The following is a 21,295-nucleotide window of genomic DNA, read 5'->3' on the forward strand; positions in this document are numbered from 1 at the left end:
ATATGTGTGTGTGTGCGTGTGTGTGTATATATATATATATATATGTATTAGGGTGTCCCATAAGTTTTTTCCGCGCCACGCTCTGTATGACCTCGAACCGGCTATGTTAGTAAACATGTAGGTTTATCTATTGTCTGTTTATGGCATCAATTTCAGTCGTCTCACAGCTCTTTCAAAGTACGTGTCGTTTCTGACTAAGTCTCTTTTAAAATCCTTTTCTACGCCGTTCAATATGGATAGCCAAAAGAAGCATTTGCGGCATGTTATGCTTCATTACTTTAAAAAAGGTAATAGTACAAAGGACACTAGAGAAGAGATTTGCACCGTTTATGGGAGTTATACCACGACTATTAGAACCGTCTGCAATTGGTTTAAGAAATTTAGAGCTGGCAATTTTGATTTGAAAGATGAAGAACGCAGCGGCCGCCCAGCAACGACGGATACGGATCTCATCAAGAGTATGCTAGCTGAAAATCTGCGATATAATGTGTGCGAGATAGTGGATGCCACTAACATTCCCAGGACAACGGTACATAATCATGTCATCAAGATGGGATATGTGAATCGGTATGAAGTTTGGGTTCCACGCCAATTGACGGAGACCGACCTTATGAACCGTGCCTCTACGTGCGATTTGCCTCTTTAGCAACATGAAAAAAATTCTTTTTTAAAGAGGCTTGTCACTGGAGACGAGATTTGGATTTTATATTAAAATGTGCATCGAAAATGCACATTTTGTCTAAGGAAAATCAATCTTCAACTGTTGCGAGGCCAAGACTTCATCCGAAGAAAGTTCTTTTGTACATTTGGTGGGACTGGAAAGGTGTAGTATATTACGAGCTCTTTCCACAAGGTGAAACGATCAATTCTGCAAAATATTGCAATCAACTTGATAAATTGAAAGCTGCCATAGCCGAAAAACGACCAGAATTTATGAAATGACGAGGTATCGTTTTTCGTTACAACAACGCAAGACCGCATGTTCCGTTGCCCATAAGACAGAAACTCTTACAGTTCGATAGGGACGTTCTACCTCATCCTCCGTACTCCCCAGACCTTGCTCCATTCGATTATTACTTGTTTCTCTCGTTAAAAAAATTCTCTCCGCGATAAATGTCACAAATTCAAAAGCGAAATAAAAACGCACCTCGATGAATATTTTGCAAGTAAGTCTCAATAATTTTGGAAAGAGGCATAATGAGGCTTCCTGAGAGATGGAAGAAGGTAATAGAGCAGAATAGTTCACATATAATATAGTTAATCAACTTTAAACAACAAATATCGTCTATTGATTTCGCATTAAAAAAAAGGAAAAAACTTATGGGACACCCTAATATATATATATATATATATATATACATACACCAAACTAATTCCAATGTACGAGTTATTTTACGTTGGAGGATATAATATGATATATTGTTCTTTTCTGATTGATTTTATATCTACTTTATATTACATGTAATTTAAATTATTATTGTTATTTATAAGAGAATGATCGTTGTGTATTTTACATTGTATAAAAATCAGTATTTATCTCGTCGACTATCTCGACGAATTTTTCGATAAATTTAAAAAATTTTTTGTTCATTAAAAAGAAATTATCATTTTTAATCGTTTCTCGATATCGTCGTGCGTTAAAAAGCATATATTGCGTCAGCATAGTTCCGTCGATACGAAGTATTATTAGTATATTTACATACGTTATTTATAAAAATACCATCGAGGATTAGAGGAAAGCAGCGTATGTATTGTAAATAATTTTTTTTCGTTTTTCTTTTCTTTTTTTTTTCCTTTTCCTTTATTAGTATGTTTTCCTTTTTTCTCTTTCTTTCAATGAGTGTAATTTATTTCTCATTTTACGTTCTCCGATAATCGTGAACATGTATTGCGCAATAAGATTGTGGTGATATGCCATTTCCTATCTTTGTACTTCGTTGTCGAAAGACGGAGTATGTATCAAGAGAGTTTCGTATTAGATTTTAAACTTTTCAATTTTTCCAAATCCTATTTTTTTACCGCCGAGCAAGCGCGCGATCAAATTGCGTGACGGCAGACATGCGATTTACGTTGTACATTTTGTGTATATTTTAATATATATATAACATTTTTGTCTCTTATGTGTATAATTATCGCTTAATAACAGATATAAAATATAAGAAAATCTAAACGGGGAGATCGCGTCTAACTCTTAGTCAGATAAACTTAGTCTTCCGACGATAAGCTTTATAATAGCAAGTGCGATTTATCGTTGATTCGATCCGATCAATTTCCTCGAACGAAATGAAATAGATTACACGCATATTTGGAAGACCTTCTACGCAACAAGACAATGAATGTGGGATGGTGGTCCCGCATGTCGCGTCGTTTCCACGAGAACAATCGATATACGTACGGAGTTGTCGGTAAGCGGAGGAGTGGTCTGCAATGGAGAGAGAGAGAGAGCGCGCGATGGGGGGGGGGGGGGAATTAATAGATTGCGTACAAACGGAACATTTGGATTTTACGAGAGACGAAACCTTACTCGAGTCCAATTCTGACTTGTCTTTGAATATCGGAAATAAACAAGATCTTTGTTTCTCTTTTCTCTATCCATATTGTTATCACTCGTATGCTTTAGGTCAACCGAAATAAAAGAAAAAAAAAATATATATATTTATATATGCATGTATAAAAGAGGAACAAAGATAAGGTAAGTGTACGTAGTGTAACTATGAAATAAAAACCCTTGCATCAGGAGCATGTACAAGAAGGCCTGGGAGATTTAAAATCATTACTCCGGCACTGTGTAAAGAAGAAGAAGAAGAAGAAAATGCTATGAAGTAGGGAAGAGAGAAAGAGAGCAAATACGAAGTACAAATAAATGCATGCAATCTCGTCGATAGGTGAGAGCGAGAGAGAATATGGAAGGTCGATGGAAAAAAAAGAGACGGAGAAAGTGCTTGGTACTTGCGGATGCAAGTATATGGACGCGCGCGCGTGCACACAACACACACAAACGCATACGCGTATAGACTCTTTCGCGTATACCTTTTCTCCCTCTCACCTTTATCGTGCTTTGCCCTGGACGAATCTCGCGCGAGGAACGAAAGATTAATTTCCGTCGTTATTATCATCATCGAGGGAAATTCCATATAATCGACATTCTCAAAAATGTAAACTCTCGAGTAAGTTAATTGGTAAGAAAGAAATGAAGAAAATAAGGACGAGAGAAATACGAATATAAGTCGTATGCAAGAGATAGTATAAAGGTTTATTAAGGAGCGGCGCCCCCGCATGGGACGTCGTCGCGCGCTGCAAATCTGGCTTTAAACGTGGAGGCGACCGGCGACAACGGCAACGACGACCACGACGACGACGACGACGACGACGAAAACGACGACGACAAAGACAACGACGGCGACGTTGACACCGACGACGACGGCGACAACAATAATAACGACGACGACGACAACGACGACGATAAAAACAAAGACGACGAAGACGAAGTTGAAGAGGAAAACGGCGGGAGCAGCGGTGGCTGCGACGCCGAGGAAGAAGAAGAGGAAGAAGAAGAAACAAAGTTGGACGAGGTGGAGAAGGAGGAGAAAAGAACGAGGAAGCTCGAAGGAACGACGCTCAAAGGAAGGAAGTACGTCGACGTGAAGGAGCGAGGATCGTACCGGTGAGTGAACTTGCGTCTAGCGTAGCGCTTTCCTTTTTATGGATGTGTATATACGCGAGGAAGAGAGAGAATGAAAGATGGAAAAGCGAAGAGGACGCAGGGTCGTTCGAGACGATGGGTGTCCTTTGTGTGCGAAGAGTGCGAGTTGAACGACGCAGAGAGAGAGAGAGAGAGAGAGAGAGAGAGAGAGGAACAAGAGTAGGAAAGATAGGTTCGAGGGAAGGTCCACGTTTCGTTTCCATGGTGATCATCCGCAACGTCACCCTACGCTCTAGTACACGAACTCGACGCCACAGACGACATTGTACGCGAACCTTTGGGTTCGACGAGTCGAGTAACGAAAAGGGATCGTCGATGTTGGATGCTGCCGATACCAGTCGTCTTTCTGTTTCACGAACGGCTGCTTTTCGATTCGCCGTCCCTTTTGCACATCCTGTCATACAGGATGGTATGCGTTAAGGGGAAAGAGAGAATATGAAAAACCGCGGAAGGGTCCAACGATTTACCTGGAATTTCGGCTCTTTATTCCCTTGGAACGCGATCCGGATTCGCGAACAAAGTATTTCGAATAAAAGGAATATCCGGAACGTCGATTTTACGATGCCAAGTTATTTTACGAAGAAAGTAAACCGGTACATCCTTCTGAATTTTCTTATCGTTCCGCTTTTACTGGCTTCGTTCTAACCGAACAATAAGATTTGTTCATTTTTCGATTCTAACCTCGAAAATTGTTTTACGAATCTTATCGTATGCGATCGATATTCTCGAACGATGAGAACTCGTATGATGATTATATTTTCTTTTTTTTTTTTTTTTTTTTTTTATTTGGAACATTGCGATGTACTAGTTACGATCGAAAAAGTAATTACGAACGATTGCGATCTTCGTTCGAATGAGGTCTTGTTGTTATTTTTTTTTATTCTCTCTCTCTCTCTCTCTCTCTCTCTCTCTCTCTCTCTCCCCCTCTTATTCTTTCTCTTGGGTATAATTGATGATAATTAGTTATATTGTTTGGCCCCTACAGAGTCGGCCGAGAAACGTACGCGAACGAGTTTAGGTTAACCTCTCCGCGCATTCAAGAGCACTCCTTTAACTCGCATAAATTACCGCGTACATCTCTCGGTTAAAGTTTCTCGTTCGATATTATGAAAAGGTCGGAGAAAAAGAAGATACGCGTTAGCAGTCGCCTTTACATGTCAGTAGGTTAGATTAATGAAGCTTATCTTGAATACTTGAAAACGTAACAGCAGGGTGAATACTCTATTTTTAAAACGCTTGGGAAAAATACAGATGCCATACAAAGCTTTCGAAAGTTTACATTTCATATTTTACCGATACCCGCTTTTTATTTTCTTTTTCTTTTTTTTCTTTTTCTATCTCTTCGGTAATTTATTTGGAAAAAGTTCGCCGACAATTCGCCCGAAGTATATGCTTATGTTCATTTTAATAATCGGAGTAATTCAACTTTGTTAATATCGATTGATATAAGTAAAAGCGATCGACGAAGGCAATCGTCGATTTTTCTCTCCTTTCGATCTTATCCCTTAACGAGTCTTCACTTTCCCTTAATAGAATCGAGTTGAAACCTAGTACACACACGTTAGAGGGGATTTGCGAGTCGTACTTTTAGCAATACGACGTGTCCTTTGTTCGCTCATGTAATTCAAGCTTGGAATACTTAACGATACAAGAATCGTGTATCACGATAGGCCATCTTAAAGTCATCGAACGGTTTTCTCATTACGTATTCTCGATGCAGGCGTAGGTAGTCGCACGTGGAGTCATCGGATATTGCAGCCTCCTCCATCTCGAAGAAGTTAAACAGAGAGCTGATGGTAAAAATATATACGAAAAGATCGATGAGCCGGTTTTTTTTTTTTATCGCTAAGAAGGACGTAATTTGTGAGAAATTAAAAGCACGATATATATCGCGTTGAAATATTTAGAACGACGTACTCCGCTATACGTATTACGGAAGGAGAAAAAGAGAGAGAATTCGTATTCTATTTCTTCATTTTGTACAGCGTTATCTAATCTGCTCTATTTACTTTTCGTATCTCGGTCGTACAAATCCTTGAGGGACCGCGACCACTCCATTGTTGATTCAGTACGGTGCACGCACTCGTAGATTATACATTTCGTAACGGATCTCCGATTTCGATCTTTCGATCTTCGAAAGAACGAAAAGCGAAGAGCGAATGGACAAATTTTTACAACTGGAAGAAAATATTAAATCTAAAAAGAAAAGGATGGTGTTTGTTTAATAAAATAATAAGTAGGAATTCGAAATAAGCGCCTGCGGCTGGTCGTCCGATGAGGGCGCGACCGTTCATTCGAGTAGATGCGAGCGCGACTAGCGGCGGCGATTGGTAGCTCGACGCTTGGTCTACGATAACCGCAGTCGGCGGCTTCGCGTCTGCGTTCGTCGTTCGTGCTCGTAAAAGAAGAGCGATCACGAGTTTCTTCCGCGTCCGTAGCGCGCCGCAAGCACAGACGCGAAACCGAAACGAGGAAGAGAGTACGTGTTGGCGAAGTAGTCGCGGTCGTTAACCGCGAGTATGTCTTCTTCGTCTTTGTCATTATTGTTTTCACCGATAATCACATTTCCTTTATCGTCCTCGCGATCGATAAAGATATTTCGACGTTCGACGTAGCGATCGAGGTGAAGTGAAGTCTAAAAGGAAAGGGAGAGCGAGCGAGCAAGAGAGAAAGAGAGAGAGAGAGAGAGAGAGAGAGAGAGAGAGAAAGATACAATAACGGAAACGAGGAAGAGAGATCGGAGAATCGCGCGCGCGCGCGCGTGCTCTCTATACCACGAAGAAGAGGAAAGGGAAGGTACGAGTCGGTCGGTGGTGGTGACGACGCGTCTCGAGCGACGTCCTTCGCGAGGACATTCGGCGGCGGCGGCGTCGTCGTCGTCGTCGTAGTAGTAGTAGTAGTAGTAGTAATCATCATAATAATAATGGTAGTAGTATAGTAGAATAATAGTACTAGTAGCCCGCTGGTATAACATAATTCTAAAGACAGGAGAACAAGAGAAGAGAAGAGAAGAGAAGAGAAGAGGAGTTTCTCGCTGTCGAAGCGGAATCATCGCGCGTTCGGATCTCTCTCTTTCTCTCTGTCTTTCTCAATCTCTCTTTCGTTGACGGAGCAATGGCGCGGGGCTTTGGCTGCCGCGAAGAAACGACGACGTGTACGCGCTTATCGGATGTCGATTATCATCGGTGATCGGTCGTCGTTGGCGAAAAACTCTTCTCCTCTTCCTTCTCCTTTGGCATGGTGTTAGCGACGAGGGAAAAGATTCGCGCGGAAGAACACCGCAGGTCGGACGAGCATCATCCTCCTCGTCATCACTGTCAGCAACAGCAGCGACAGCAGGAGCGTCAGCGTAGATCAGCCTATCACCAGCAGTGCTACAGACGCTTGCGGAAGAACGAATACGAGGACGAAGAGGACGACGGTGACGACGGCGACGACGACGACGACGGCGGCGGCGGCGGCAGCAGCAGCAGCAGCAGCAGCAGCAGCGGCGACGGTGACGAAGGCGGTAACAGTGGCAGCAGCGACGACGGTTGTTGTTCTTGGATACGAGCCGTGGTGTCGTGGTGAAGCCGTCATGAGACGTATCAGCGGTAAGCCGATTCGATTTCACTACGGACGCGACTCCCGAACGAGGAAAAGAAGAATCTTTTCTCAACGATTATATCGATCTTCGGTTCGAATGATCGAGTACGATTTAGCGCGTTGCGTCCCAATATTCCCTTTTTCGGGAAGGTATAGGAGCCAACGTAGCTTTAACGTAGAACGCTCGAAAGGAGAGGGAGGGGAACGGGATTTAGAAGACGGCCGGTGAAATCGGCTTTCTAGTTCGAGCGCGTTCGAAGGATAAGCGAGAGAGAGAGAGAGAGAGAGAGAGAGAGAGAGAGAGAGAGAGAGAGAGAGAGAGAGAGAGAGAGAGAGACGGTTTCGAGCGAAAAACGCACTCCAACTCGAACTGTCACTCGTCCTTCGACTTTCAGCGTTTCTGCTATTATCGTTGCCGTTGACTTCGAGACGAGTCATTCGGATATTATACGATAAGTTAAGAGTTCTCTCTCAGAACAAAAAATCCTTTTTCATTCTCGAGAACTTTGGATAAACTTTTTAGGACCTCCTGCAAATTATTTTTCCCAGAGCATCGATCCGTCCTCTCTCTCTCCTCTTTCTCTTTCGAAACAGCGGCGCCGCGTTCTCTCTCTTTTCGATTTCAAGTATCCTTCTTTTCGTTTACCCGCATCAACGTCACGATACGACTCTAGGAGGAGTGTACGTGACTCTCTCGAGACTGAGAAACTCGAGCGCGATTGCGAACGAAACGTTCTTCTTTTCTTACCGGCTTGTTGTTTAAAAGCGCTTTGAATATCAACGACTCGTCGAGTCCCACTACAGTGGTTCTCATTCACGGGAATCTTCCTTTTTTTTTTTTTTTTTTTTTTTTTTTGTTTAAACGTCGCTACACCACTTATATTTTCTCTTTTTATTTTCTTTTTTACCCTTGTTTCACCCTTTTTTCGTTTCGTTTCTTTTTTCGTCGCAGCAATTAAGGAAACGACTCGCTTTAATCGAGGTGCTGTGTGTTTTCCTTTTCTCTCTCTTTTTTTTTTTCCTTTCTTTTCCTTTTTTTTTTTTCTTTTTATTATTTTTCTTTCCTTCTCTCGCGAGGGAGAGAGAGAGAGAGAGAGAGAGAGAGAGAGAGAGAGAGAGAGAGAGAGAAAGAGAGCAAAAAGAAGAAGAAGAAGAAATTATATACGCGTCACTACTTCCGAATGCAAATCCTTTTCTTCAATAACTCTCGACGCGCTTTTCATCAGGCAGAAACAGAGAGGCGTGCTCGCCTTCGGATTATCCCGCTGGTGGGCGAGCTCCCGTTAAAAAGCTCTGCCAAAGAAGGAAAAAACTAAGGAGAAGTAAAGAAGAAGAAAAGAAAAAAGGAGGAGCAGCGAGAAAAACAAAGTCCATCTCTCTCTCTTTCTCTCTCGCTGGCTCTTTCACTTGGTACATATTTTATTAAATCCTCTCGTATCAATATCGAATATTAATTCGCTCTCAGCTGATATCGAGCGCTACTTTCTCGTCCAACGGGAAATTATTTCATAATATAACTTGTTTATTTTCGTTTCTCCGTCGTATACGTAGTATTTTGTCACGCGGAGTTTTGAAATCGGTGCACGTAGTTTTCTCTATATATAGGAACGAGTTAAAAGATGCATGAAAAGGGGAAAAAAAGGAAAAAAGAGAGAGAGAGAGAGAGAGAGAGAGAGAGAGAGAGAGAGAGAGAGAGAGAGAGAGAGAAAAGAAGAAAGGAAAAAAAAAACAGAAACGAAGGTCGAGGAGTCTACGACGTAGCGTTCCCTCGCGACATTCCATTCTCGATTACGCGAAAGCTCGTGTGTCGCTCGTATATCCTCTTTTACTACTATAGCCCAGTGAGAACGCCAATTTGCTTCGTTCATTTTTATTTTCTTTTTTTATGTTATTTTCTTTTGTTTTGTTTTTTCTTTTTTTTCTCCTCCGCTCTCTCTCTCTTTCTCTCTCTCTCTCGACTTCCTGACCGCTTTTAAATCGCGACAATATCGCGAACCGCAGGAACAATGAATCGTTCGAATCGCCTCGCCGTCCGAACCCAACAATGACCAATCGCAATTTCGCAAATACTCCCTCGATATTATCCTTTCGATATTATCGATATGCTGTTGCTCGGTCTCTACGACGTTCGTTGTGACATTTAAGAAAATTCGCAAAAGATCGTGCACTCGCGAAATCGGTATCTGCAGCCAACAAGCGCGCCGTGCAACAGCCTTGAGAGAATTCCTCCGTACGATATTCTCGTTCTACGAATCGTTTTACGAATCGTTCTACGAATCGTTTTTCTATCCACTTATATCCTTCTCTCTCTCTCTCTCTCTCTCTCTCTCTCTCTCTCTCTCTCTCTCTCTCTCTCTCTCTCCTATTTTTCTCATGATCGTAACAATGACAATGACAACGATATTCTTCTCCCTCGTTCATTTGCTCGTAAACTCCTTAGAGTTGTCGTTCAAGTCGAAGTCGTAAATTAGAACGAATCTTCTCTCTCTCTCTCTCTCTCTCTCTCTCTCTCTCTCTCTCTCTCTCTCTCTCTCTCTCCTTTTCTCTCTCGTTTTCTTTTTCTTAATGCACCGTCGTAAACTCTACGAGCTTCGAAAGGTTTTGTACGATAATAACTCTCGTATTCTTGTTAGATAAATGTAATAGTTATACTTCCTTTCGATACGGGATTGAAATCAAATTGTGCAAAAGAAAAAATCAAATTGTAAGAAAAAAAAAAAAAAAAAAAAGGAAAAGAAAAAACGAAAAACCAATATCGACTTCGTTTTCGCGCTTTCAAGAACGTTTTCTCTTTTCTCTCCGTTTATCCTGGCATTCTATTTTTCATACTCCTCTTTTTTTTTTATTCTCCCTTTTTTTTTCTTTCCTCCACTCCCGGTCTTCTTCCATTCTCTCTTTTCGCCGCATTCACCGGTGCAAAATCAGCGGAGTCTGATATACGAGTACCTCTCTTGGATCGAGCCCAGCGTTGAATTGCTTGAAATCCACTGATGAACTCGACGTGTTTGCAGCTCACGTTCGCTCGAATGTGGAATGGAAACGATCTCTCTCTCTCTCTCTCTCTCTCTCTCTCTCTCTCTCTCTTTCGGGCTATCGAATTATGCACATTGTTTGATTTATATAACGTTCGCGACGATACGAGTTTACACTTTGATGCCACATTATATACTCTGCCGTACTTAATCTGCAACTCCATTAGTCGATCGATTTTTCAACGATAACATTGTTGAGACCGTTTAACGAAAGTGGAGGAATAAAAAAAAAAGATTGAAGTTCGTTATTATAGGATGGCGATAGGGTGAGGAGGGAGATATGCAATAATGAATTTATTACGTAAACTTATACATTTAATACAAATTATTTTCAAGAAAAATTTGTTAACGAGAATGACAAATAGATAATTATTAATCCATTAACCATGGGAAGAGGACATCAGGAAGATCCTTGACAAAAGAATAAATATGTTATTTGTTTTTAAGAAAGGATTATATTTCTCGATATTCTTCGTTTAAGGATTCAATTATTTTCACGTCTTCGTTCGTAACGTAAATTTTATTTTCAATCAAAATTAAATCAGACACATCTTTTCTTATTTCTATCAAACCTTTTCCTTATCATTAACAGATTAATAAACGAGTTGAGAGTAAGAGGAGGAACAGAAAGGTACTTGGAAGGATTTGGAAGATAAAAAGACTGAGAGAAATAAGATCCTTACGATACAAGATTGTTTTGTGTATTTCGTGTGTCAAAGTCCGCGTTTAACTAATCGTTATCATAAATTCACACTGGCTTCTTTCATTTGATTTTATCTGATGGAAAACACGTTTGTATATGTACATGTATATATATATATATATATATATATATATATATATATATATATCTGAGTCCATTTTCCTCTTTCCTTATCTCGAGGAAAATCGACCGAACTAGGGACGATTCTCCTTGTCTCAGGTAGTCTACTTTAGGTCCCTTTTACAAATGGACGTTCCATCACTTTCTTTGAGAGCGAACACGCGTGATATATCCTTAATAATGATTAATTCAAGGAAAGGATACATGCGATTTATCTCAAACTAATGACCCCATTTTTTTGCCTCACTATTTACCTAGTATCGATAATAGAAGAAGGTAAAAAAATGTTTACCTGAGAATATCAAGAAAATGACATTGTTTTATTTCCGACTTATACGTATTATATTTATAAATTTACAAATTTGACGTATCATAATATTCATGCTACCGTCGTCGTCGTTGTAATTTTTATATAATAATAGTATGGCCTTTGTTCCATTTATATTCTTAAACTCGCGTTTAGAGGGCGGATATTACATGCATATGTGTATATATGTGCATGCGTATAAGAAAGTGAGAGAGAAGCACGCACGTTCGATTCGCCAGTTCGATTTTTATTTCGTCCTATAGACCTCGGAACTTGTGACCCTAAACGGTCGCGCGGCTCCTATAGACACGTCCTTGGAACGGCCTAGTCCTTTGTTCGATCTATGGGACAAAGGAGTCGTGTGGAAAAAGGGACGGCGTCAGAAACGCATGGCGGCGTGCAGGATTACGACGGACGCCACAACTTTGCAACGCTCGACACAACGACGACGACGACGACGACGACGACGACGACGACGACAGAACGCGACGAAGAGAAGCGAGCGAGCACGCACGCACTTACTCACTCACTCGTTTACTTACTTACTTACTCACGCACAAGCTATGTGCGCGCGAGCGAGCAAACATGCGGCGAGTATAGTAGTACGTCGAGAGAATTCGTGGTCACGTATGCCGCGTCGCTTCCCTACCGTGAAGAACGTGTGTACTCGGCTTAACAGAATTTCAAGCTACCTTTCGTAATACGACCATTTGTACTCTCCTTGCGTCTCTTCTATCTTACCTTTTCTTTTTTTTTCTTCCCCTTCACCCGACCCCCCTGTATTTTCTTCTGTTCATGTTCTTCCTTTCTTTCTTTCTTTCTTTCTTTCTTTCTTTCTTTTCTTCGCGTTGTACAGGGTATATAAAAAGGTTTTTGAGAAAACGGAATAAAGCTTGGAGTATCATTCACGTCGCGAGTCGGTGCGCGGCTCTTGCACTTTGCAAAAGACGCCGAAGGAAGGCACCTGTTGCTAGCAGCCTCGTCGTTGAAACAAACAGGAATACATCAACTTGTCGAGTTTTCGTGGAAAAAATAAAAAGAGAAAAAAATAATTATGCGAGAGTACCTCCTCTCTCTCCCTCTATATATATGTATATATATGTGTGTGTGTGTTCGCTCGGAGTCACCGGTTCAAGGTCACCATTCGTTCCGTTCCGTTCCGTTCCATTCCGCTTCTTTCCTTCGTTCGGCCTATTGCCGATCTCCGAGCGAGCCTTCTCGTTAGATACGAGATATCTCCCAATGGAATTACAGCTTTTGTGTTCGATCGTAAGCGATCATAGATTAGCATGGCTACTGCTGCTGCTGCTGCTGCTGCTACTGCTGCTGCTGCTGCTGCTGCTGCTGTTGTTGCCGACGACTATACGGCAATGTGCGGTTCATTTTTGCGGTCGCGATTAAATGAGCGTGTAATCGATGCGTTTACTGCTAACTTAGTTGCTCGACGATCGACCACAAGACCTGACTCTATTTCCTAGTTTAGGCTCGAGAGCCTCTCATTATCTCCTTTGCCGTGTACGCTCGAATATAACGCGAATGTATGTACCAAAGTACTAATCCTCGTTAATCGCATATCACATATATTCTTGCCTCGTCTCCGCAATGCGATTCCAGTAAGATTGTTTTTATTAGTTCTCGACTGGATCTAAAATCCTATGCCGCGTCACATTTTTTATTATCTACATATATATATATATATATATATACCTGTGTATATTATCTATGTACTTTCGTCTTTAGTCTCATAAAGTCGAGAACTTAAAGAGGGGGACTACTTGGGGGTCATACAAGTACCGTTGCTAGCTCACGTACCATTACATACGTACTCTATGACGAGTCGTATTTTTATCAGCTTGTATATCAAATAAATTTCATCGACTATGCACACAGACGTTATCTCGCGAGTTTCGCTTTATCGACGTTGACGTCTAGGCTAGAAAGAAGAGAGGATGGGGGGAGGGAGGAGAGAAAGAGAGAGAGAACGGGCTATGTTGTAGGTAAACGCCGGCTGCTGACACTGGCATTTGGCACGAAACTCAAAGAGAGTGCCACGTTACATCGGGAAGCCGTCCTCGTCTTCCTCGTCGTTCCCTCTATTCTTCTTTTTTTTCCTCTATTCCCCCCTTTTCATACTTCAATACACTACGTATATTGTAAATGCATACACACACACACACACACAAGTATATACAAATACTAATACATATATACATACGTTGTCCTCGACGAGAACATACTCCTCCGAGTCTCTTCGAGCTTCTATTTAGATTGTCCGGATTCTACGGATAATTCTCTCTCGTTCCTTCAGTCAAACTAGCCGGGAAGCCAAGAATCCTTGAAATTCCGCGGATCCTTTGTCGACGCGGTGCAGTTTATCGCGTGGCGTTCTCTTTTGAGAACGTGCTTATATACATTCTCGCGCTTATTCTCTTAAACACGTGCGTGACGATAGTCCCGAGTTCAGAGTCACTCTTATTTTTCTTCCCGATTTCTTTAGACAGGGTAGCGACCTTCCATCGTTTCTCTTGAAACAATCTTCTTCTCTTCCTCCTCCCGCGAAACTGTATACGAGCGAGAAACGTTCGCTCTCCATCGGCACTTTATCGCTCGTGATGTTTTGCAACGAAATAGAATTGCATCAAGTTACAAGTTGAGGATAACAAAAACGTCATTTCAAATGTGCTGGAAATGAAAAAGTTCGCATTTTATGTAATCACGTTTCAACGGGGAAAAATTACGAAAAATATCAAGTCAAAAAGAAAGTAATATTATTTTGAAAGTAATGAAGAACTAATACAGAGGCTGTGTGTGCGATGGGAACGTTAATGCCAATGTGACGTGAAATTAGATTTTAAATGCATTGCATATATAAAAGGCTTGTTAAATATGTACGTGTATCAGACGTCAATACGAAATGAATGTGTGCGATGGAATATCACTCTCTAACGTGCTTACGTTTGTTAATGTTCGAAATTAAATCAAAATACGACGTAGTTATAACATCGTAGTTTTTAATTTCTCTTCAAGATTTCACAGATTAAACTTAGTCTACGTTAGAAACTTGGATGCAAATAAGATTAGTAGCTTATTTCAATTTCCGATAGGTCAGGCTTGAAAGTAATATAAGCTGGTAGTGGTGACTGCTTATGCACTCTACTATGTGAAAGGTTTATTTTTCTTTTGGATTTTTTCATCAAATATCATACCTACCGTGCGATTCCATCGATCCGTATTAGTTACCCCGATCTCGCGAAACTATTTTCAGAGAAAAACGGAGGAAATACTGCGTGTGTGTGTGTGTGTGTGTGTGTGTGCGTGCTTGCGTGCGTGTGAGAGAGAGAGAGAGAGAGAGAGAGAGAGTTCCGGGTAAATGTAGTCACCGACATTAACAAAGTCTGTTTGAAACGGTCTACGTGTAGTTTGCAGGATCCTTTAACGTCAGAGGAAAAGGTCGCGAAAGAATTCGCGAGTCGTGTTACGAGCGAGTAACCAAGATCTCACGGTAATTAATTTTCACGGAACTTTGTTTCCAGGCGTCCTTCAACGATAAGCGATCTTGTAGGAATTTCTATTTGCATATGTTACACGCATCATCGTTCGTATCTCCTACGTATACCGCATAACGATTTCTATCGTCATATCCTATGATTTAAGTATTTAACTTGCCTCATAAATAATAATGTACATTCTTTTCTTTTCTATTTTCTTTTATTGTTTTTTTTTCCTTTTTTTTTTATGTATTTACGCGAGACTCTCTATAATCGATTTTTCAGGCAAGGTCTTATCAATGTCGACTTTTTTGAACAATATCCAAAGCATTAAGAGTGTCAACTTTCGTTCAGTAAGATAATTCGCGTCGTGTACTTGGAGGCTCAAAAGGAAACGATCGATTTGATGTAATTGAATAACTCATACTTTAGGTGCTTGTTTATGACGCTCATGTATGCTAAAGTAGCTCGTCGTTTAAAGCAATTCGTAGTCTTACGCTTTTGCGCTCGTTCTCGCGCGACCTATCATTCTCTCTCTCTCTCTCTCTCTCTCTCTTAATTTTTCTCATGCTAGCTGATGAGATCATTTTGCTCTGTATTGGCTTCCTTCCGATCACGCGACGGTCTCTTATCGCAGCTGACTCCGTTGTTGGAATAAGCTTGAAACAATTGAAGAGCTAGCGTGTAACGTAAAATTGACCTACGCCATTGCTTCCTTCCATCTGCATCGTCGTGCCGCCGCCGCCGCCGCCGCCGCCGCCGCCGCCGCCACCGCCACCGCCACCGCCGTCACCGCCGCCACCGCTGCTGCTGCCATCGATGCTGATCAACGATGGTTTGGTGCACGGTTACACACGTAGTAACACGACTAGGGTGGTGGGATTCGTAACGCCATTGGCTTCGCGGTTTGGTCTTTTTCTTCTTCAATTTTTGTTTTCAGCCTTCGTTGAGAATTTCTTTGAAAAAGCTTACAAGCTAGAGAGTAGGGAAGCGATAGTGGCGGCAATGTCAGCACTAACAGTGCTCAACACTTACAATAGTAATAGTAATAATAATAATAATAATAATAATAATAATAATAATAATAATAATAATAAAGATAATAACAACAACAACAACAACAACGACAAAAACAGACGAGGAAGAAGAGAGCGAGAGAAGGATAAAAAGAGAGAGAAAGAGCCGGATGGCTAGCGTGGGTTGGTCCAGGTAATCCGAGAGTTCGCCACGTTACCCGAAACGTGCTCGCGACGTTGCCACGTTCTCTCTTGTTTACACGAGAGCCAGTCCGCGTGAGCGGCAACGTTGAATCTCCCTCTCGACCTCGCCCTCCGCCCTTCCATTCCTCCTCCTTCACCCTCGCGTCCTCCGCCCTTCGTCTCGCTGCGCCCTAGGCTACGAACCGTTCGAAGAGCGTTGCCCCTCTTCTCCTTCCCTCATTCGTTCCCTCGTTCGTTCGTTCGTTCGTTCGTTCGTCGTTCGTTCGTTCGTTCGTTCGTTCGTTCGACCGACCCTATCCCCACCCTTCGAAAGCCCATACTATGCGTTCCTCTCTTTATCCACGTGTCTCACTGCGCCGGGAACTCTGTTCGTACAGAGGGGCGAATCGAGAAATGGCGGACGAAAAAAGATAAGACGTTATGTCTCTTTGCCTACTACTACTAGTACTATTCTACTACTACTATTCTACTACTAACCTAACACTACTACCACTACTCCTTCTCTTCAGTTTGTTTTTCTAGTTCATCGTTGGCCGAATCACGACTATTACCAAGCGATAGATAAATATACCGAATCATCGAGTTATCCAATTTGTATAACTCCGTCATTTTCACAAGACATTCGATTTTCCATCGTATTGTTTTTGTTTCTTCGGAATCCTACCTGCAACTCCTCGCAGGTAGATTTTAAAGAATCGATCGTTTTGAGAGATAGTCCTATAAACAAGACAGCTTCCGAGGATTTCGGGTCTCAGGTAGAAGAGATGTTTCTTGCTTTCGTAGAATCTCGATTCTGTTTTTCTCTTCCTTTTTATATCTTGTATTTCGAAGTAGACCGTTTTAAGAGATTCGATCGCTGGTAACACAGGACGTTAATCCGAAATGTGTTTTATTGTCGATCGCGAATCATTGCGAGCCACTGGCTAGTAATTAAGCGTCGCCGGTAGTGGCCGTTAATTAGTCGTTTGATGGACTCCCGTAAATGTGGATTAGTAATTAAGAGCGCTGATTAACGCGAATTATTTGTTGTCGATGTAGGCGATAAATGTGTGCTTTGCACGAACTTTCTAAGACCTGGATAATTCTTAATTATCATATGTAAGGTAAACGATAAACAGATCTTTTAATTAATCGTTACGATTCAAGTTCATCGTCGGAAGAAATAGATCGAGAGATGAAAAAAGAGATCGCGATATTTCTTGTGCTTTTGCGAACTATTATAGAAACACTTTTGATGCCTTGTGCGTCAATATCTCTATACCATAATTATTCGAGAGGAAGCTTGTTATTGTTAATCATCTCCTTTGGAATATAAATAAGGAGAGAGAGAGAATCGATGTCTAATTACGATGTCGCCGGTAGATTTTACCTCATATCGTGAGACGTTTAATACTCGCCATAGACAACAGAAAGAAAGAGTGAGAGAAGGAGGGGGAGAAGGCGGTGTCGTATTTCTCTCACGCCACCGTCGTCTTTTGCAGGTTTAAAACGCGCCGAGGAGAGAAGCTCGGCAAATTACTCCTTCGCGCGGCTTCCTTCTTTCCGACTAAACTGGTCAATTAACCATCTACGAGAAAATATATATGTAGATAAATATATATATATATATATATATATATATGTATATATATGTATACATATATACACACACACGTGAACGTGCGAAGGGGTTAACGCTTAGACTCGCCATAAAATTCTTTCGCTCGTTCGCAAAAGAAACGCATCGTTAATTAAACTTTTTCTCTTCTCCCGTTAGAGGAGATATTCTGTAAGATATCCATTAGCGCGATTATCCTCGAGAGATTCTTGGGAGTAGAATCGAAGCGTCGCTCATGCCGATAAGCGCCGATGCATCGTCGTCGCTGGCGTAATCGCTCGATGTGTTTCCAGCGTAGCTGTTATCGAGAAGGTATGGATGAGAGAGAGAGAGAGAGAGAGAGAGAGAGAGAGAGAGAGAGAGAGAGAGAGAGAGACGGCTAATCCACCGATCCGTTGAAAGATTCGCGTGGCAGTAATTCTCTCGCCATTGTGCCCGTTCGTCATGGTTCATTTTCCGCCGTATACCGGGCAAAGCCAGCGGTATGTAGTAATATGTATACCTATCCATGTTGGTATAGAATATGCACGCTCGTCGATGCCAGCTGTGCTAGATATATCGATTTTCAGATTGGACCGCGTTCTCCGCCTCCCATATTTGGTCGTGTTGCCGCTCTCCCTAATTACACGGAAATATTTTTCTATTCTACTCGGTATTTTGATGATTAGAAACGTGCATTCTCTCTTGCCCGATATTTTCCAGTATTACGATGAAACGATCAAACGATGAAACCGTACGATTTCACGATAATTCATGAAAGAAGTTCTTTTACCGAGGATAAACGATAAATCGATGGTTCGTGTAAACGATCGTTCGATTCCTCCTCGTGTCCCTTCTGTCGTTGGTGGTATCGATAAAAATCAGATCGATCGCAATACGAGCTAAGGCGAACGATCGCGGATTTACGCCATCGCGATGAAGGTGACGAGTTACAAGCTGACATACTTTTCCCTTGTCTCGTAAGCGTTTCGTGGACGCGAGGCCGTTATTCCCGATTATCTCCCCGTTACCGGTGATTACCGATCTGACGAGTTCGTCGTTATTTCTCACGTTTAAGGCCGAGACACGCTGCTGCGTCTAAGTTGTCCGTTCAATCGGAGCACAGCAGGATTTTCACTCGTAATCCTAATGGCTGTAATATATTATTTATATTCATGTGTATATATATATATATATATATATATATATATATATATTCGCGAGAGTAAAAAGGAAGATTATATTCAGGCAAACTCGTAGTACCTGCGCACCGCGATTTTATAAATAATTCCATTATTTAGGATTTTTTATAAAATCCTATTTCCTCTTCTTCGTCGTCGCTTTTTTTTGCTCTTCTCATCGACGCTATACTATAACGATCGTCGTACTCGAGGATCGTCGGTAGAATGCGCTGACTGAGATGTCAGTGGCTACCACTTAAGAGCCGGGTCCTTCAAGGTTGTTGTCAATCGGCTCATCGAACGGAACCTAAACCGGAAACCGAAAAAAACGAAATTCCTGCTCGAACTGGACCCCGAACCGGTTTCATGCAACAATGTAAAGCCGGACTTGGCGATATTATTGTGGTCGTTACGGTCCGCGACGAAATGGACTGAATTAGTTTATTATTCGGTTAATTATCGGTAATCGTTGAATTGAATTGGAAAATAAAATTCAAAGGGTCTCTTACGTTATATAGAAAGAGAATGCCGTCGTCTAGTAGATAGGTATATCATTGGACGTAAAGAAAATTAGCGTGAAAAATCGATCGGATAGATAATATTTTGTAAAAGCTAGAAGGAAAATTATCGTCGGTAATCTGTTAAATGCGAAGGCTCTTGCCTCTCAGACGAGAGAGATATGAAGGGAAGAGGGAAATTATCGATCATAATTGCGGCGAAGGAGTGGACGAGGGGAGAGGAAAGCCATCGTGGTTCGTCCTTGACGAGGATCTACCTCGACGATCGTCCACCCCGATGCATTATGCAAATTTCTCTCTGGTCCGGCTCCGAGAGCTCCTCCGTTTCTCTTTTTCTTCTTTGGCTCGTCGAGCGGTCGTAGTGTTCGCGCGTCTCAACCGCAGAGACTGGCTGCAGCAGTTTCGAAAACAAAAACCGTATACCCACTTCTCACGATGGCACGTGCTCTGAGATCCCTCTTTCTCTGTGTTTCTTTCGCGTACAAAAATACGGCTTCTTCCTCGGTCTCTCCTCCATCTCTTTCCAAGCTTTATCTTATTTCTTTTCGATTTCTTCTTCCACACCATCCAGGAGTATCTCTCTCTCTTTCTATATATATATATATATATATATATATATATATATGTATATATATTTGTATATCTCTTTGTCTCTGTTTGTGCAACGAGAGAGAAGGAAGAATGAAAATAAATAAAGAAAAAAAAAAACGTTGAGACTTTTCACGCTTTATTTAGTCAATAGCATTAAAAGGACTTTAACGTTTTGCCGTAGGTTGGACGTGTATTATCGAGGTTCGGCGTACACGTTTTCAGTAGAGGGAACTTCTTCCTCGTTGCTCCTTGTAAACGAGTTTCTCGGGGCGTCGGCGTCGTAGGCGTTCGATTTTCTCTTCATCGAGAGTTAGTTAGCCTTACGGAGTAAGGAAGAGCGTGCTGCGTTCCGCTCGAACGCGAACGCGAGTTCGCGATAGTCGCGTTGAATAATAATTCGAACGTTCGACGGTAGGTAACGTCTCTCTCGATCGATCTTTAATTCCGGCTTTGATTTGATTTTGCAATAAATCAGAGAGACAATCACAGGGAGAGAGAGAGAGAGAGAGAGAGAGAGGGAGAGAGAGAGGAGCGGGATGCAAATGCTACTTAAGCAAAGAGCTCAACGTAAGCTTATATTCCTGCTTTTGACTCTCCTTTGCCGCAAATTTCATTATACAAATTTACCGCGTCACTTCCTCGTTTCGTGCTATCCAAGAGGACAAAATGAATAACCTGCCTCTTGTCATTAGAAGACTTCCTTTTGATCCGTTTCGCATTTCTACTCTCGAACGAAGGTACTTCTAATACCTAAGTGTGAAATTTTTCATTTCTGGTTAACATCAATGAGAGGAAAAGAGGAGAGTTAAGGATTAGTAGACACGCGATTGTGACATGGAAGGACATGAAACGCAGGAAATAGGGGAAAAAAGAAAAACAAAACAAAGCGAAAGAAAACAAAACAAAAGGAAAAGAAAAGAAATAAATATTCCGGTCATTTCGAAACGAGAACGACAAGGTACGTGGACAAGAGGGTTGGAGTGGTTCGACTTGCGTGAACGTGATGGAGAAAATAATTTTGAAGGAGGAAGAAAGAAAAGAGGATAAGGATGGAGGGGAGAAAACCACATACGCGTTTAACTCGAACAAGCAATAAGAGCACGAGTCCGTAACTACGGGTGACTTTTCTCTCTCTCTCTCTCTCTCTCTATATATATATATATATATATATATATATATATATATATCTTTCTCTTTCGCACACTCTCTTTTTCTGCACAGAATTCACCGTCATTTACATAAGAGTCGTAGCAGAAAATGCGGAGGAAGGA

At 41.6% G+C, this 21,295-nt stretch overlaps 2 protein-coding genes across 3 annotated transcripts in view; both read left to right on the forward strand.

Moving 5' to 3' along the window:
• Nucleotides 1-7: 7 nt before the first annotated feature.
• On the forward strand, nt 8-1,774 carry LOC124946840 (histone-lysine N-methyltransferase SETMAR-like). Its single transcript, XM_047488166.1, has one exon. The coding sequence runs from the start codon at nt 233-235 to the stop codon at nt 644-646; it is 414 nt and encodes a 137-aa protein (XP_047344122.1). The 5' UTR covers nt 8-232; the 3' UTR covers nt 647-1,774.
• A 723-nt stretch (nt 1,775-2,497) lies between these two features.
• Nucleotides 2,498-21,295, forward strand: part of LOC124946796 (caskin-1) — a 40,606-nt gene continuing 21,808 nt past the window's right edge. The window contains exon 1 of one of the 2 annotated variants that reach the window (XM_047488055.1): nt 2,498-3,664. Coding sequence is in view for 1 of the 2 variants with exons in the window: in XM_047488054.1 (XP_047344010.1) it covers nt 7,281-7,296 (16 nt within the window). In the remaining variant the exon portion in view is untranslated. Of the gene's footprint in view, nt 3,665-6,937; nt 7,297-21,295 lie in introns of those variants that run through there. The other variant, XM_047488054.1, reaches the window with a different exon arrangement.

This window comes from Vespa velutina, chromosome 2 (genome assembly GCF_912470025.1).
Source record: "Vespa velutina chromosome 2, iVesVel2.1, whole genome shotgun sequence".
Lineage (NCBI taxonomy): Eukaryota > Metazoa > Arthropoda > Insecta > Hymenoptera > Vespidae > Vespa > Vespa velutina.

Bases quoted from the DNA above. Each gene is read 5' to 3' on its own strand.
- LOC124946840 (XM_047488166.1), top strand. From the start codon at position 233: ATGGATAGCCAAAAGAAGCATTTGCGGCATGTTATGCTTCATTACTTT.